Source organism: Nelumbo lutea, chromosome 8 (assembly GCF_056320005.1).
Source record: "Nelumbo lutea isolate HS-2025 chromosome 8, American lotus-T2T, whole genome shotgun sequence".
NCBI lineage: Eukaryota > Viridiplantae > Streptophyta > Magnoliopsida > Proteales > Nelumbonaceae > Nelumbo > Nelumbo lutea.
The window spans coordinates 11,273,427-11,291,186 of record NC_142691.1 but is presented as its reverse complement, the minus strand read 5'-3'; the positions used below and the strand labels follow the sequence as shown (position 1 = coordinate 11,291,186).

Below are 17,760 nucleotides of genomic sequence, written 5' to 3'. Positions count from 1 at the left end.
AAATTTAAATAGTTAGGACAACGCTTTATTGAGTTGGGACTCCATCATGCTAAGAAATGGATTTAAAGTTAGAGAACCTGGTTTAATTTTATGTGTTACAGGTCAAAGAAAAACTTACTGTTGCAGAGTATAAGGAATTTGTGGGTTTTATGAAGTCACTGAAATCGAAAACGATGAAGATGAGTAATGTGCTACAATCAATTGTGAGACTATTCTCAGCTCCAGAGAGGCATCATCTTTTGAAGAGGTAATGTTTGCCTTGCGCTTTAAAACCCTGGAGTGAAATGTGCACAAGGCAATGAATCTCTTGAGCTTGGCTTATTGATCGTGTTTCCAACTGCATTTATTTGTGATAAATTTGAAACCCTAGATTCAAATGAATGCGAAGGTCTCCAGATTTATGTTATCTTTTGATTACGCTATTAGGTCCCTTTCTTTGTAGAGGTTGATTCCACTAATTCCATTTTTGGGAGTGCCTTGAGGAGTCCTTGGAGTCTTGCAAAATAAGTTATGTATAATATTAGGAGCCTATTATTTAGCCAACGATTTATGCGATCTTGATCTTAGAGGTGTTAATAGTGGTTCTGCCTTGTTAAACGGATATTGATGAATGCTTGATGCAAACTTTAGCTTATCCTTCAATTATTGTCTCTTTGATTACTTGTTGTTTCGTTTTCCTTTTTTTTCTATTTTTTTGTATATATTAATTATATATTTAGATGGATGCAGTTTTCATTTTTATTTTTTTGTGGCATTTGGTACATAAACCCTACCAGAAACACTATTGGAATGTTTACGAAGATTTTTCTGATTGAAAGAAGCCATTGACTAGCATCAACCTCTTTACTGGAAAGAAATGGGGAAGATTTTGTAAAAGTACCTCCGTAAAAGTGCTTTTGTAAAAGTACTTCATAGAACTGCTTTTGTAAATGTGCTTTTGTAAAAGTACTTTAAAAAAAGTGCTTTCACAAAAGTGCTTTTATAAAAGTGCTTTTGTAAAAATGCTTTCATAAAAGTACTTTCTTAAAAGTGTTTTCATAAAAGTACTTTTATAAAAGTGCTTTCATAAAGTTCAACCAGGGATAATTTTATAAGTGGTATTTTAAAATTCAACTATGGATAATTTTGGAAGAAAAAAACTGAATAAGTGCTTACTGTATAAGCACTTAAAAAAGCTTGAAATTTGGGCTTATAAAATAAGCCCTTATTTTTAAAATAAGCACTTATTTCGGGCTTATTTCCCAAATACCAATAAGTGCCTAATGGCCCAAATAAGCACTTCTTTTAAATAAGCACTCCCAAACATGGCCTAAGTTTCTCATGTAGTGCTTATCCTTTAGTAACAGATTAAGACTGCAAATTGAGACTTTGAATCAATGATAGCAACTCCTCCCTTTCTTGGTTTGTTGACCCAACTAATCCTGAATGTGCTGAATCACCTCACTAAAACCGTCTCCAAATGCTCCTAATGCAGGTGGGCTTGGGTTTCCTAATGAGTCTTTCATTTTTTTGATAAGTACTAAGAAATGTATTGTATTAATAGAAAAGAGGAGGGTGAGTAATTTATCAAGAAAAAAGAAAAAAGAAAAAAGAGGAGGGTGAGTAGCCCTCAATCATATACAAAAGGAAGTGTGCCTTTAACTATGTACAGATCATATCATCATATACAATGCATAGTTTTCAAGGTGCCAAGGCGAGGCTAGGCAACTGGGGGGCGTCTAGTCGCCTAGGTGATGGATTTTTTATGTTAAAAACATAGATCCTAGGGTAGCTCCCTAGGTACCATAACCTTATTTCTTTAATAATTATTCATGATTTACAAAGAAAATTATATATATCATATTAAAGTATAGAAAATCAACATATTCATGAGAAGAAAAGGAAGAAGGAAAATAAAATTCAAACAATATAGGGGCTGAACCCTTATTTTTGTTATAGGAAAAGAAGAAAATAAAAAGTATTGGTAGTAGTAGTAGTAGAAGAAGAAGAAGATATGGAAGAGGAAAATGTGCTGATTAGATAAAACTTTTAGTTCTTCCTTACTTATTGGTTCATGCTTTTAAGTCTTTGAGGATTCAGTACAGCATTTAGCAATGTTTGTGTTGATTAAACCCTAATAAATAAGAAAATAATAAAAAGAAATTTGTATATACACACACAAAGTGATTATTTTAGTTTAATAATGTCTATTTTATAATTATAATCTCAAAAAAGAATGAATAAAAAAGTATTTTATAGTAGGAAGTAGAAAATTGTTAGGCGATTAGGCGAGGCGAGCCTCAAAGGGCGCCTTGTCGCCTAGGCGTCACCTTGACAACTATGATACAATGAGAGCTTTTTGAAAGAAAACTCAAAAAGATGATGGAACACCAATGATCACAGAAAGAGATGGCAGGCACATCCACAAAAAAAAAACTTCGAGCACCTGGCCCAGATCACAAGCAACCTTTCCACCTTCCCTAGGACCACCTCCACTGCATTGGATTTAGACTAAAAAATCCTTTGATTGCGCTCTTTCCACACCACCCAAAAAACTGCAAAAGGCAGGCTATTCCTCACCACCTCCACTGCATTGGAATGACCTAAAGAATGTGGTGAGATACCGCTCACCTCGGAAGCCCCTTCGAGGGTGGCTTAACCTCCTGAAACAGAAGATGGAGGGGAAGAAGAGAAGGGAAGGTAGGAAAAAAGGAGGGACTCAGTGAGAGAAAAACGAAGGGACATTCATTCGCACCTTTCATTATATGAGTATGGCCTTATATAGCTGGCCTACAGGTGTAATCATAGAGGGAATATCCTCTGACGGCAGAGTAACCAACTCTGAGTGTAACTAACTCTGGGGCTCTGTCGCATGTCCTTTCTGCCTCCTTGTGAACTGCTGATGGGTGGTGGTCTGCTCCACTCCCATTGTTGGGTTCGGGGGGAGTATTTGGGTTCCAACAGAATGACACCAAACCTGATAGGTATAGGTGCAGTGAATCAAAAGATGGTGGATGGATTCAGATCCTTCCCCACACAGGCTACAGGTGGCATCCAGCTCCATTCCACATCTCAGCAGATATTCAGCAGACTGGACCCTATCCCTAACAGCAAACCAGACAAAGAACTTGATCTTCGAAGGAACCTGAACCTTCCACAACCAGAATCATGGGACTTGTTCGCCTTCACCAAAAGAAACCTTGTAGCAACAACTGACTGAAAACCGACCTTGCTTCCCTTTTGTCGACAGCTTGACATCCCTGGAATTAGGATTAGGTTGGATAGCAAGCAAACTGCTTAACAGCCCTCCCAAGAGATCCACCTCCCAGTCACTTAGATTTCTACAAAATCTGGGAACCCACACCACCTGGCCATTAATCAGCTCAAAGAACACTTTAACAGCACCTTCCTTGTTCACAGATAAATAAAAAAAGGGGATGATTCACTTCTTCCAGAGGCTGATCTGAACACCAAATATCATTGCAGAAAGAGACCCTATTTCCATCCCCCACCTTAAAGGAAACATGTTGCTGAAACAGTGGGAGCTGGACCATTATTCCTTTCCAAAAACTAGTGCCATAAGACTGTTGTGGTGCAAGTGAAACCCAATCTATCGGAGATCTACCATATTTGCACACTATGACCTGGTGCCATAACTGATCCGGATCCTCCCCAAATCTCCACAGCCATTTGCACAACAGAGCATCATTCATCAATCTTAACTTTCTAAAATACAAACCTCCCAGTTCTTTTGGAGTGCAAGCAGAATTCCAATAAGCCAAATGAATTTTCTTCTCATTAGGACCATCCCATAAGAAATCCCTCCTCAATTTCTCCAAGACACTAGAAACTGAGGCTGGCATAGAGAAAAGTGATAAATAATAGGTTGGCAGACTAGAAAGAACACTCTGAATTAGAATCACAATCACATTCCCCCCTTAGATAGGAACTTTCCTTTCCACTGCCAGTCTCCTCTTGCAATGCTCAATAATTGGATCCCATAAGGAGGTGGACCTGTAATTTGCTCCAAGCGGCAAATCCAAGTATTTTGAAGGCAAAGAGCCTATCTGGCAGCCCAAAGTACCAGCTAATTCTGCAATATGTGGAACCTCTCTTCTTCAGATTTATCTTCAGCCCAGATGCCGCTTCAAAACAGATCAATAAACACCTGAGAAACATCAAGTCCGCTTGAGCAGCTCTTGAGAAAATGGGAGTGTCGCCAGCAAACTGCAACAATGTGATCATTGGGCCATTATTACCTACTGAGAAACCTTCAAGAAAACCTCCCTTGATTGCCTTACTCATCAACCTGCCCAACGGCTCCACTACTAAAGTAAAAAGAAATGGAGATAAAAGGGTAGCCTTGTTGAAGTCCCCTTTCTCCTTCAAAATAACTCTCCAATACCCCATTAATGATCACTGAAAACCAGGGGGCTGATATACAACAGGAAATCCACTTTCTCCAAAATACTCCAGACCCATTCTCCGTAAAACATAGTCAACAAAAGGCCAAAGAAATTGACCATAAGCTTTTGCGAGATCCAGTTTGCACACCAAATCAGGCTCCCCTTGTCGCAGCTGATAGTTTATGCATTTGTTTGCAATGAGAAGACCATCCCCTTGTTGCAGCTGAGGAAGGACCAACTTACCGATCACCTTTTTATGTTGGTTGGCCAGCACCTTAAAGAAACTGGTTATTAAGCTGATAGGTTGAAAATCCCCAAGGTCAGAAGCACCTGATACCTTAGGAATTAAGGCAAAAAATGTTGATCTAGCACCTCGAGAGAGATTGCCATTAGCATGGAAGTCTCTGACTGCCACCATCAGGTCCACCCTTACAATGACCCAACACCTTTTGTAGAACCCCAACAGAAAACCATCAGGCCCAGGAGCTTTATTCCCTTCAAGATTTTGTAAAGCCTTCCAAACCAGTCTCCTCGAGCTCCCTTTCAAGCTGGGCCCTATCTTCCTCTCCCAATTAGTTTAACTCAACACCATCCAGCCAAGGTCTAACCATGTTTTCTTCTGAGTAGAGAGTTTTATAGTAGCTTAGAATGCCCTCAATTACATCATGATCTTCTTCCAAGGATCTGCCCTCCATGGAAATTGTCTTGATTGTGTTTTGTCTTCTTCGAGCATTGGTCATCTGGTGGAAAAAACGTGTGTTCTTATCTCCTTCCTTGAGCCACAAGACCCTAGATTTCTGCCGCCAGGACATCTCCATCCAAAATAATCTGCAGAACTCGCCTTGCCACACCCCTTCTCCTTCGCTCCTCTTGTGAGAGGCTGTTGGAAGCTTCTTTTTCATCCAACTCTGAAATAGTGGCTAGGATGAGTTCCTTATGCTGTTTCAAACACCTGAAGTCTTCAGCATTCCACACCTTGATCCTGGCCTTAAGAGCTCTAAGCTTCTGATCAAAATGAAGAGAATTACCAAAGCTGTCCCACCATTCCTTCACCCTGTCAACGAAGCCAGGAATTTCAAAGGACATAAGCTCAAAAAGCAAAGCGCCAGGTCTTCTACTTTACCTCCCCAGTTTGCAAGAGTAGAGGAATGCGGTGTGATGTGGGCCTTGGCGAGGCTCGTTGCACAATATCTGTGAAAACTTGCTCCCAATCCGAGTTAATGACAAAATTATCCAGCCTTGACAGAGAAGGGCTTGAGCAGAAATTAATCCATGTGAAAGCGGTGCCTTGTAGTGGCAGATCAATCAACCCCATCCTGTTTACAAAGTCCCTAAAAATGGCCATGTCCTGATACTGCCCCTCTTCTCAAAAAAGAATACCTCATGACATTAAAATCACCAGCTAAACACCTTGACAGATTCTGCCTAGGATAAACATCCTCCAATTTACGCCCCCCCCCCCCCTCCCCCCGAAAATACCCTGCTAGCTGCTATTCGTAGGACCATAAACACCTGGGGGGGGGGGGGAGAAGGGGCTGGCTATGAGGACAGGATCTAATAATAAATGTTCTCTTGTCAACTGAATCTTTTGTGACCCCTCTAGACATCTTCAGTGTCTATATCCAATGAATGCTTTTAATAGTAATTAAGTTATTTACATTATTTATTCTTGTAGTGAAATATTGTTTTGTTCCCTTTTTCCCCAATTGCAGCAAATGACCATGTGGAGCACCTCCATTCACATTTCTATTGTATTTATTCTATGTTTGGTTTGAAGGAAAAGGTAGGGAAAGGAAGGGAAAAGTAGGGAAACATATACAAGGTTTGTGAAGGTTTCCTTACCATTCCCTTCCTTTCCCTATTTTTTCCTTCAAACCAAACACATCGTTAAGGTATGCATGTTAACATTCTATTCCATTGGGAATTACACATCTTGATGAGCACTGAACTGGATATCAGAAAAACATAACAGTTAAATATTTCCAGATTTGAGGCAGAAAGTGACTGTGTATATGATGGTTGATAACATAGTGGTAAGTGTGCAAAGAAGAGAAATATTACCATCTTATTCTAGTTTACAGGACTCTTGAATTTGCAAGAGAAAATTGAAAAATTTTCAATCTCAAAGGAATAACTTAAGAAGTCATCAATAATAAAAGCTTCTTACAGTGCCTTCATAATAGGTGTTTATAAGAACCAAGACCCTAAGTTAAGATCCATAAAAATTGAAACCTTAATATCTAGGAGAAATCCTAATTAAAATAATACTTCTAAACTCAAATCCTGTGACAGTTACAGTTTGATTCCTTGAGATCCTAATCAAATAACTTTTGTCCACATCCTAATCGAAATAAGTGTTGTCCACATCTCATTCATGAGATCTTGCTCTTGTGGCACCAAAATCATGGAAAACAGACGAGTTTGACCTCTCAAAATCAAGGCACAAGAAAGATGACCGCACAAGAAACCTTAAGTTTCAAAAAACAATTACATTTCCTATTCTACCCAAACTCTAAGACTTTGATCACTGATCAGTTAACCATCTCTACATGTCAGCCTTAGGTATAGAATGCAAATATATGTAAATAAAAAATCTCACTTTTCTTTTCAGCATATCATAATTATTATTTCTCTTACGTGCAATTCCTAAGAAGGTAAATGTCTTCGGTGGGGTGAAGGATGTAGAGTTGCTATTCCTATAGCATAAGCACTCTGATGTGAAAAGTTTCACAAGGATCAAGATCCAAATGTGGCACTGTTTCTACCCTTATTAAGAATGAAGACCTCATCTTATGAAGAAGATTGATGACCTCTTCACTTTCATTCCCTTTTCTAAAACCTAATTTTCTATCATTATTTCTGAGATCATTTGAATCTATAAAGGAGATAATTTGATTATACAAGGAAGAAAAATAGTTATCTAGAGAATACTTGGGATAGGGGATCATCCCCAGCCATAAATCTTTTCAAAATCCAACCTTTGCTCTCTGAGATAATCAAAGATCTGTTATTTAAATTATCTTGTTTTTTTGTAGTTTGCCCACATAATATTGATTTTCCATATATAAATTTTGTTGCTGTTGTTGATAAAAACTTATGCTATAAATACATAATATTATTCATTTATTTGTCTATAACATGGCTATTTATCATATAGATTCTGTTGTCTATTAGTTGTCTTACTAATTTTTTCAAATTTCATATGATAAATCATTTTATCTTTGGTGTTAGAATTAAAAATAATTGATCATCTTAGCTACCAATTTTGGTTTTCTTTTGAATTGGTAGGCATTCTTATTGAAGGGTTTGAGGCCCTTAAGACATTCTGCCATTTCTTGCTTATTGGCATGATGGGACTCTTACATCTTCTTTTCGAGTTTGGAGGATCAAAATTCCTTTAGCTTCGTTAGCTTATAATTGATCTTTAAGTTTTACTATGATTACTTGTTTATCTCTTTATATATATAATTTTTCATTTAACTAGCAAAGGGGCCCCTGCTTCTTCTAAACATATGATTATATTGAGTAAATTGATTTTTTTCAATATATAATTTCCTTTAAACAACTACAAAGATAGCATCTAATGTAAGTTGCAAGTAAAAAGAATGGTGTTTAGAGGACATTATATATTAGACAGGATATATATATTGAAAAAATCAAAATTTTCTTGCAACTGACATTAAATGCTTTCTTTGTAGTTGTTTACAGGAAATTATATATGGAAAAAAATCAACTTTTCAATATAATAATATTTATACACGGTTGATCTCCTTGAGGCTTTCTGGCATTTCTTGCTTAATGACATGATAGGGCTCTTACATCTTCTTGAGTTCGGAGGATCAAATTTCCTTAGCTTCTTTAGTTAATAATTAATCATTAACTTTACTATGGTTACTCATTTATCTCCTTTTATATATAATTTTTCATTTAATTGTGCCAATTTTGATAAACCAAATATTGGTTTTACTGCAGATGAATGCTTATAGCCATGGATTAAAATATTGATACATTGCACCCGGTATTGGGTGTATCGTTTCTATATTGGTGCATCCAGATACACATGGATATACCAATACAAGAGCAGTTTATAAAATTTAAAACTTTGGAAGTGTGGGCCCCAACCCTCTAATGATTATAAGATAAAAACAGTAAAAAAAAGAGAATATTGGTGGCATTATATCATCTTGATCTCTTTTTAATGTTGTTATTAGCAGATTTAAGGATTATATTCCTGAGAAGTACCACCCTATGTATGAGCAACATCTTAGGCTTGTGCAACAGTTGACAGTGGATGCGACAAACCATTCCGTTGGTAGGTCATACTATCTTTTTCTGACAAGCATTGATATTTTTTAATATTAAACTTTATTTCTTTTTAATGATTTGCAATCTTTACAACTGTTTGTATATTGTTAATGTTTCATGTATGACAACAAAGTTAAATGATTTGATAGGAAATTTACTACTGGATGCTACAAGTGCAGTTGGAGAAGCATCACCAAGTGCTTTTTAACGTCTTTTTAATCATATCTTATGTCTCTAAAAGAAACTTCCTATTTTATTCTGTTTCTATTGCAGATTAGTTTGTTCAGGGAAATTGTATCTTGTACGAACAATGGGTTTTTGCTTCATAAAGTCATAAACTCACTTGATTGAGGTAGGTTATATGCTGCCAATTAATTATTGATTCTCTCTCTTGATGAATAGCTTTTCTTTGCTTCTCATTTGGACAATATTATTTAGTTATACACTTCTATTTGTTGTGGAGTTTTCAGGGTAACATGACATGGTGTATTACTTTCTATCTGCAAGGCAAAGATGTCCGAGCAGACAGATGTTCTCTTCAGGTCATGACTCATGAGGTGTTTCAAAGACTTGTTTATTATTTCAAATGAACTGCTTCGTCAAATGCCCTTGAGCTTCAGACCAGTACAAAAGGTGAGTAGTTCCATGGTTCCGTAAATCCTGTGCCATGTTACGAGTAGTTGCTTTTGGAAATGTCAGTTAAAAAGGAAGAAAGATTAGGTCATGGCAACCAATATAGCTGGACAGTGCAAGCGTTGAAAATTCTAGTCAGAAGACAATGCATAGAGGCCGTGGCTATCCCAACACTGATTTCAGTCTTCACAGTATAGAACAGATGTTATCATGACTTGAACCAGAGGATAAAAGAAAAGTGCATCACTTCATAAAATGACGTCCATAACCGTTGAGTAGGCTGCTGACGGTGAGACTGTAAACATAGTGGGTGTAGACTGTAGTAGTGATATCTAGCGACTGGAAGTTTTGTTTGGGTTGACCTCTGAATCTCAGACACGGATTTGTAAAACCAGTCGGGGTAGCAATGGTGATTATGTAGAGGCATATCCAAAGATGAAAGAGATTACGTGGGTGTAATTTTGTAACTATCTCTTGAATAAACACAATGAGTTGTGAATTGTGATGATGTTGAGGATTTAGGAGTCAACAATTCTTGGGGATAAAATCCCGTATGCTTACATTATTGTAATCTATTCTTAGTTATTTGTTGTTCTTGTCTCTAATACTTGATACTTTTGTATATTATATGAACATCTCTGGGCACTGGAGTAAACGTTAATTATATTCTTGTCTCATATACTTTAGTACTGGAGAATACGTTGACAAAGAGAAAAAGCCTTTCTTAAAGCTAAACCATCATTGAATCGTATGCTTCACTCTTCTTGTCTTTTCCTATTTCAGATCAACTAGGTTCACTAACCTAATTGAATTTGAACCTACCAATTGTTCAGTTCTGGCTCGACCAACCCTGACATCCAGTCTTTTAGAACGTTGGTGCACACATGCATTGTGGTCATGCCTTCAAGTTTCTGTTGACACGTGACTATCTTTCCCACATAGATCTTATAACCCTAAGTTTGCCCCTAGTTCCCTAGACTTGATTCTTCCTGTTCCTGGTTATTCTTTCTTTTCACGTTAATGAACAAACAAGAATGTCGGACAGTCGATTCTTATTCCTGAATCCTGATATTCTGACTTTTGAGACAAATTGGCATGCCTAACCTTAGGCATTGGGAACCTCTGTCCGGACTCCTAGTGCATGACCTGGCCCCCACCATCCATATCCAGTCGACGATCGTTACCGTCCGTTTTGGAGATTTTTCCATATCAATCCAAACGAAGGATGGTGCATCCATCCAATAGAATCAATTTCCAGCAAACACTGATTTTTACTACGATTTCGAGTTTGAGCATCGGTCCACCAAAATCATTAGAATATAATAAAGGATAAATTATAGGTACCTTGTACTTTCGGGTAGTGAGAACTGGCCTTAAGATAAAGAATAAAATTTAAAAAATGTTATCTTCATACTATCATCATATCCCAATTATATGAGTTGAATTATATGAATCCTGTTTCACTAATCTGTTCTATTAAATCATTTATTATTATTTTTATTTATGTTTTTTTTAGTCTATCCGAGTTCTTCTGCCCCTTCAATGTGTAACAAACCACTCCTTACTGGCGCAGATGATGGATTTCTACGTATGTGTCCAAACTATTTTCGTCTATTTTTTCTCATTTTATCACCTATTGGAAGTTGGAACTATTCCTTGTTTCTACAAATAACTTCATTTTCAATTCTGTCCTTTTCAGTTTTTTTTTTTTTCACTCAAACAGTTTCGGCAAAAAATTATGGTGGGCAATGCATTTGTTTAGGTATAGAAACCAACATGTAAGCATTCATCTATTCTCTTCATCTAGAGGCTTTCACTAGAGAACTCAAATGTTCTCACTTGTTTCTGGATGCTTTTATGAAAGTTTAAGATACTAAAACGTCACATTTGTATTTGTAATTTACCTAAAAAGGGTAAATTGCTAAAACCTCTCCTAAGGTTTCTGATCATTGCTGAAATCTTTCTTGAAATTTGGTAAATGTAATCACCTCCTCTTAATTTTTTTGACACAACTAGAATCTTCAATAAAAAGCACAGAAATATTCAAAATATCCATGCAATTGCTACCAAAGTTAGTTTCTACAAAAAACATATAAACTTTATAAACAACAAAAATAGAGAATTTAAACTTGTAGCTTCACCTTTGATTGATTGATACAATGTTTTAAAAAATGACCCAGAAACAGAGCCGTTCTAGCCACCGGTTTCTGGGTCAACGGTCTAACCATCCTATTCGAACGGACGACCCGTTCTGATAGAAAAAATAAAAAATAATTAAAAAAATAAAAAACGGTAAAAAACCGTTGAACGGGTTGACGGGTCGACAGTTCGACTGCCTGGGTCAATGGTTTGTTGATTTTTTCAACGGTTTTTTACCAGATTTCAGGTTTTGAGTGAAACGGAATCGGTTGCTTGGACGGTTCTCGGGCTGAATGATTCGACTGTCCGGGTCAACGGTGGTTCGAAAACGTTGGATTGATATGAAGGTTTTGAAAAATAAACATTTTTGATCAAAAATAACTACCGCTCAGTTTGGAAGGAGTAAAATGCAAATATGTACTATGCAAATGCATACAAAATAGAAGGTTTTGCATTCTACATATTTATATTTGTACTCTTTTCAAAATGAGATTACATTGTGGACATTTTCATATATGTTTTTAGAGAATTCTAACAAAGGGAAAAAAGTTCAGGGAGATGATTGCAACTTCTGGGGAAGTTTCAACTTTCAACAATTTATCCAAATAAGAAAAGCAGTTTTGAAAGTTGAATCAATCCAATTGTTAATTGTTTGTTAATAGGCGAACGGGTGTGCCCATGGATAGATAGCAAGTTAGCAACACTATCTGTTACCTGTTATTTGAAAATTAACCTTTTAGCTTTGAACTGTTTTCCCCGTTTAAGGAGAAGAAAAGTTGTGGACAAAATCCGAATTCCGGGTATGAGTGTATGACACACCAGACCAGATACACTGATATCCATGCCATGGACAACACAAACCCGGATATTTGTGAACTCTTCACCAAAAAGGCAAAGACCATGCAAAAACAAATCATAAATCATAAACAATGTTTCCTTTTGAAATCATCCCTTTTAACTAATAATTTTTGCGTGTGAGACAAAAAGGTGGTCGCAGTGCCTCTCTGATCTATAAAATTATACAGTGGTTTAATTTAATTATTTATAAATTCTCAAAAAGCGAATAACCTTTTCTTGCGCCGGCATTTATGCTCCTCTCATGAAACCAACGACTCAGTTCTTACGTTACATCTCCTTTCCTTCTCCTTTCTCCGGTCCCCGGAATCTTTACCCGCCTTTGCCAGAGCCGTCTGGGAATTCTGGCGTAGAGTAATGACTATGTCTACGAAGGCGCCGAGTATGTACTTGTATGACTTCTTCTCGTTCAGATTCAAGTAGCAGAAGAGCAGCTTTTCCATGAATTCCCAATCGACGGTCTGATGATGGTGCAGTCTGTCTTCCACCATTTCCTTCATTGATCGTCGGAAGTCCTCATAAGGATCCGATGAAGATGTCAGCACGGCGATGCTGTCGCTGGGGAGGTTGAGACCCATTGTCTCAGAAGACACAGTTACGGACTCTGTTGTAGAGTCCTGAAAGGTTGTAGAGCTGGAACCGATGCCATCAGATGTCGACGCGCTCAGTCGGGCCTCTTTGATTAGTGAACCTGATGTGCCGGGAGACACGAAGAATCTCTGTGATGCGTGGAGGTCAGGTGGTGGGTCGACGAACCTGGGCGACTCGAACAAGAAACCAGACGAGCTTCCTAAGCGGATGGTTTCATCGTCGCTACCATTGGAGTAGAGGGAACTGAAGTTCTCGAACTGGAAACGGTCGATGTCGACGAGTGCGGCAGCGTCGTTGTCATGGCCGTCTGGTCTGCTACGATCGACTGCAAATGAAGGGGTCTTTGGGTACTTGCATCCTGATAAAATCCAACTAGTAGAAGATGTGATGGCGTTACGAGGGATGAAGAGTTGTGGGGTGGGTTTCTTGAGCTTAGAGAGGTAAATTTGGAGAGCTTTTTGAAGGTTCTTAGGCATTTCTTTTCTTCTGTTAGGCGAGTGAAAAATTCTGTAGATGGGTCTGATTTCTATGCAGAAGGTGATGACTGATGACAAGGTGGAACTGTAGAAGGTGTTGTCACTTAACAGTTACGGTTTTAATTGGGGGATCTCCATTTATGTAGAGATCTTTTAGCCGTTTTGGAGCTGATGAATTTATTGAGATACAAATGTATTTTTGACTTCAATTCTATTCACGATTCAGGACTTCGGGTAATAGCAAATCTTGGAGGGATATGTGAACTTTTTACAGTGATGGGGGATAAGAGTTGGTGTTGCCAGGTGGCTATTTGAACTAGGATGCTCAAATGTTTCATGTAGATTGTGGGTCCCAATGTAAGAACATGACAGGTGGCAATAGAGGGGAGGGTATCAGGGTACCTCATATCTCTTAGTCTTGGGATGTGCATGTGCTGGGTCCCTGTAAAAATACTGCTCGTAATTATGATTAATTAAAATTGACATTGCAAAATAAAAGGGGTAACTCCTAATGAAATTACTTGCAACAACTTAGGATCATGTGCCGTTATTAGGGGGTGCCCTTTGGTTGAATAGTTTTCATTTGCCAAGGGCTGGTTTGATAACAGCTGAAGTGGTTAATGAGTTATTTGCTTTGGCCTTTGTTCGGTTTTCTAATTTAGAGGTTGCAAGATTTATAATGGCTAACTAAAAATTCATTTCTTCATTTTTTAACGCCTGTTTGTTGCGTCTTTTTGAAAAGATCTTCTTATAATTCTGACAATGGCATTGATCTTTTGATATAACATAAGATTTGAGCAGTACGAAGACAGTTTGATAGATGTGTGTCTTTTTGTGCATCTGTCTGCGTCTTTTCGCATGAGATTAAAATGCGAAAGACGAGGGAAGCTTCCTGAAATCAGCCCGAAATGGGCTTCTCGCGTCTTTTCGACGCACCATCTTTTGGTGGCTATATCTTCCACGAGCCAAACAGGAATAGACCACAAATTGGTCTTCCCAACTTGTAAACAACCGAAAGACCGTGCGAAAAGACACGCCAAACGGGCCCTTTAGTCTCACAAGATAACATTCACTTGGAAATGAGAATAAAAATACTTGGAAGGATCTCTTCAAGTTGTTTTATTAGAGCTGTTGGATTGGAGCCTTCCACTTCAGGGATACATAGGGATAGAGTATACTACAAAGTGATGCTACATCGCAAGGTTTTTAAAACCGACCCGGACAATGAACCAGTCAGGGGTTCGGTTCCCAGGTCGAACAGTCCAACCGTTCGAATCGAATGATCGGCCTGTTCTGACAAAAAAATAAAAAAATAAAAGAAAAATTAAAAATGGTCAAAACCATTGAACGATTTGAACAGTTCTAACACCCGGGTGAGCGGTTTGCTGACCAAATCAATGTAATTTTGGCAAAAATCCGATTTTGAGAAAAAATAAAACTGGTCACCTGACCAGATCCCAGTTTTTCCGGTCCGATTTTCAAAACCATGCTACATCGTCTTAATACATGGGGTAACCCAATGATAAAGTTCACTTTTCATCCATTTGAAACCCTATCCCCAAATAAAGTCTAAAGTCTTCTTCATGTTTTAACAATACCCATGCAATACATCCGAATGTGGTGTGGCTATATCAAATAAAATCACTTGTAGTGTGTTCATATCAAATTAAATCACTTGCAATACTGTGTGACTGTATCAAATTCAAATTAAATCACCTGTGGTGTGTCTAAAACATTTTTGGGTTAAAAGTAAAATCATTTATATGACTGTTTTGTATGATGTGCCCCGTTGGTAACGTTTTTATCGTGATACTGCTATACTATTATCAATTTACATTTAAATAAGTGACTCAGATTATCAGGGATATGTTAATGGGCTGGGTAGCCTGACGGGCTGGCCTGGCACAGCCCATTCTAAGTCAGGTTTGGATATGAATTTAGGCCCATGGGTTAAGGCTTAGGCTCAAAAACACCAAGCTTGATATATTTTCAGATTGGATTTGGGTTTTCTCAAAAAAGCCCGGGCTGAGCCTGAGGCTGACTTTATATATATATATATATATATATATATGTTATTTTATTTGTTCCTTATATTTTTTTCAAGCTATAGTGAGATCTTTCATTATTCTTGGGTTTTGAGGTTTTTTAGTATAAATAAATCAGTTTTTTTATTGAGTAAAAAAAAAGAAAAAATATTTTTTTCCAAATTTCTCTTAAATTTAAAAGATTCCTCTTAAGAGATAAGAGTTAAGAGGAAACGAGCATGCCCTAAGTGTAAGTAAATCCATCTACACAGATCATAACTGACCACTAGACATGTAAATTAAGTTCATTGAATTATTGTAGTTCAAAAATTTGACATATTGATTGGGACAGAGAAAACAAACAAATTATGAGGGCATTCCATGGTCGGTCATTTGAGCAACAAAATCACTATTTCTCTTTTGTAGTTAGGGGTGAAAATGAATTAAGCTTTTCACAAGTTATTCGAACTCAGCTCATGAAAAACTTGATTCAATTCGATTTAAACTGAGCTCAAGCCCAATATATATTTTAAAACTGACTAAAAAATAATACCATTCTTTATCTAAGAGGTGGCTAAGCAATTCAATCATCAAAATCAAATTGATCAACCTATGAAGTCATAGTCAGATAATAAAATTTTTAAAATAAAAAAAAAACTATAGAAAATTACAAAAATGTAAAAAAAATAGACACATTTATGATATTTTTGTTAATCAAATTAGAAAAATAAGTGTAATAAACAAGAATTATTTTATTGATGATGAAAATGATAGATAATTTATAATTGACCAAAAATGAAATTATTTTACTATTTGGCAAAGATCAATAGTTTAACTTTTGAGTCAATTGTATTAACCTTTAATGTAATAAATAAATAATAAAAATTACTAAAATATAAAAATATGAAAATGAAAATACTACATAAATTTTACAAAAAAAAAGTAGGCACATGTATAATATCATATATTTATCATATTAAATAAAAAGTAAATGCGTCATATTAGAATTATTTTTACAAACAAAAATACAAAATAATTATAAAAAAATTGAACATATGTATAATTCTATATTTAAACTACTATTAAAAATATGAATAAGATCATGGAACTTTCTTTTGACTAAAATATTCATTTTTGAATTTAGTCCATATTTAATTATGAGGTTTAAATTGTAAATTGAACTATTACTTTTCACCTCATTCTAATCCCCTTTATTTAAATCTTACATTTTTTTTTTGATAAATGAACAAAATAAAATATAAAACATTACAAAAAAGTCTAGCCAAGCAGGTAGTTCTATCAATGATACTTGAAACTTCACAAATTGACATGATTATCACATATTTGGATGAGTTGTTTATGTAGTCACATTTGGATTTGGTAATATGCATTTGATTAAGAATTAAAAACAAAAAAATAAAAAATACATAAAGTTTATAGAAAATGCTGGATACATTATTACTATCATTATCATCATCTAGAATTGTCATACTTACTAGTCTCTCTCTCTCTCTCTCTCTCTCTCTCTCTATATATATATATATATATATTTATTATATGTATAATAATATTTTTGTATATATAATATTTTTATTTCTTATATGTATGATAATAAATAATTTTTATAATTCTTATTTTTTATATATAAAATAAAAAAATAATTTTTATTTTTTATATGAAGCTTGACTCATAGTTGAGCCGAATTCGAACTCAAGTCTCTAGCTTAAATCGAGCTCGAGCCTAACATTTTTTTTTTGCGAGTCAAGGTCAAATATCCAGATATTCGACCAATCCACCCCTATTTGTAATTAATACAACAAAACTTTCAATTGACAAAGTAGAGTGAAGAATTCTTTAGAAGAAAGAAGAAATAAGAAAGAAGTTGGACCATGCACAAGTTTTACTTCTTGTTATTTATTAACCTTGGACCTCTTCGATGGGTTATATGATATCCTCCATAGTTTTCAAAACTGGACTGGATTGGACGGTCGGACTGGAAAAACGGTAACTGGGCAGGTGATTGGTTCCGATTTTCCTCAAAATCGGATTTTTGTCAAAAAACGTTGATTTGGTCAGCAAACCGTTGACCTAGGCGGTTGAACCGTTCAACGGTTTTAACTGTTTTTTTATTTTTTTTAATCTTTTGTCAGAACGGGCTGACCGTTTAGTTCGAATGGTCGGACTGTTTGACCCGGGAACTGGACCCCTGACCGGTTCGTTGTCCGGATCGATTTTAAAAACATTGATTTCCTCATTCACTGAAATACAAAAAATTTTGGACGGTTCTATTAGAGCTTTAAAGGAGGGGAAGTGATCTAGTCACCCCCTAGGCTTTGGCTGAAGCAGGCGCTA

The 17,760-nt window shown here is 36.3% G+C and overlaps 2 protein-coding genes across 5 annotated transcripts in view; one reads left to right on the top strand and one right to left on the bottom strand.

The window, feature by feature from the left end:
• LOC148842716 (RAD3-like DNA-binding helicase protein) overlaps positions 1-10,000 on the top strand; it is a 56,903-nt gene extending 46,903 nt beyond the window's left edge. For 2 of the 4 annotated variants that reach the window (XM_088960132.1, XM_088960129.1), the window contains exons 22-25: positions 102-247; positions 8,600-8,697; positions 8,964-9,042; positions 9,161-10,000. In XM_088960132.1, the coding sequence (XP_088816258.1) occupies positions 102-247; positions 8,600-8,697; positions 8,964-8,968 (249 nt within the window). In that variant the 3' untranslated portion in view covers positions 8,969-9,042; positions 9,161-10,000. Of the gene's footprint in view, positions 1-101; positions 248-8,599; positions 8,698-8,963; positions 9,043-9,153 lie in introns of all 4 variants that reach the window. The other 2 variants (XM_088960131.1, XM_088960130.1) reach the window with 2 other exon arrangements.
• Positions 10,001-12,400: 2,400 nt separating this feature from the next.
• OFP14 (ovate family protein 14) lies at positions 12,401-13,607 on the bottom strand. Its single transcript, XM_088960019.1, has one exon. It carries the CDS (start codon positions 13,382-13,384, stop codon positions 12,560-12,562), a length of 825 nt encoding a protein of 274 aa, XP_088816145.1. The 5' UTR covers positions 13,385-13,607; the 3' UTR covers positions 12,401-12,559.
• Positions 13,608-17,760: the final 4,153 nt, after the last annotated feature.

What these genes read in the sequence shown, in the direction of transcription:
- OFP14 (XM_088960019.1), bottom strand. Translation starts at nt 13,384, where the DNA reads ATGCCTAAGAACCTTCAAAAAGCTCTCCAAATTTACCTCTCTAAGCTC.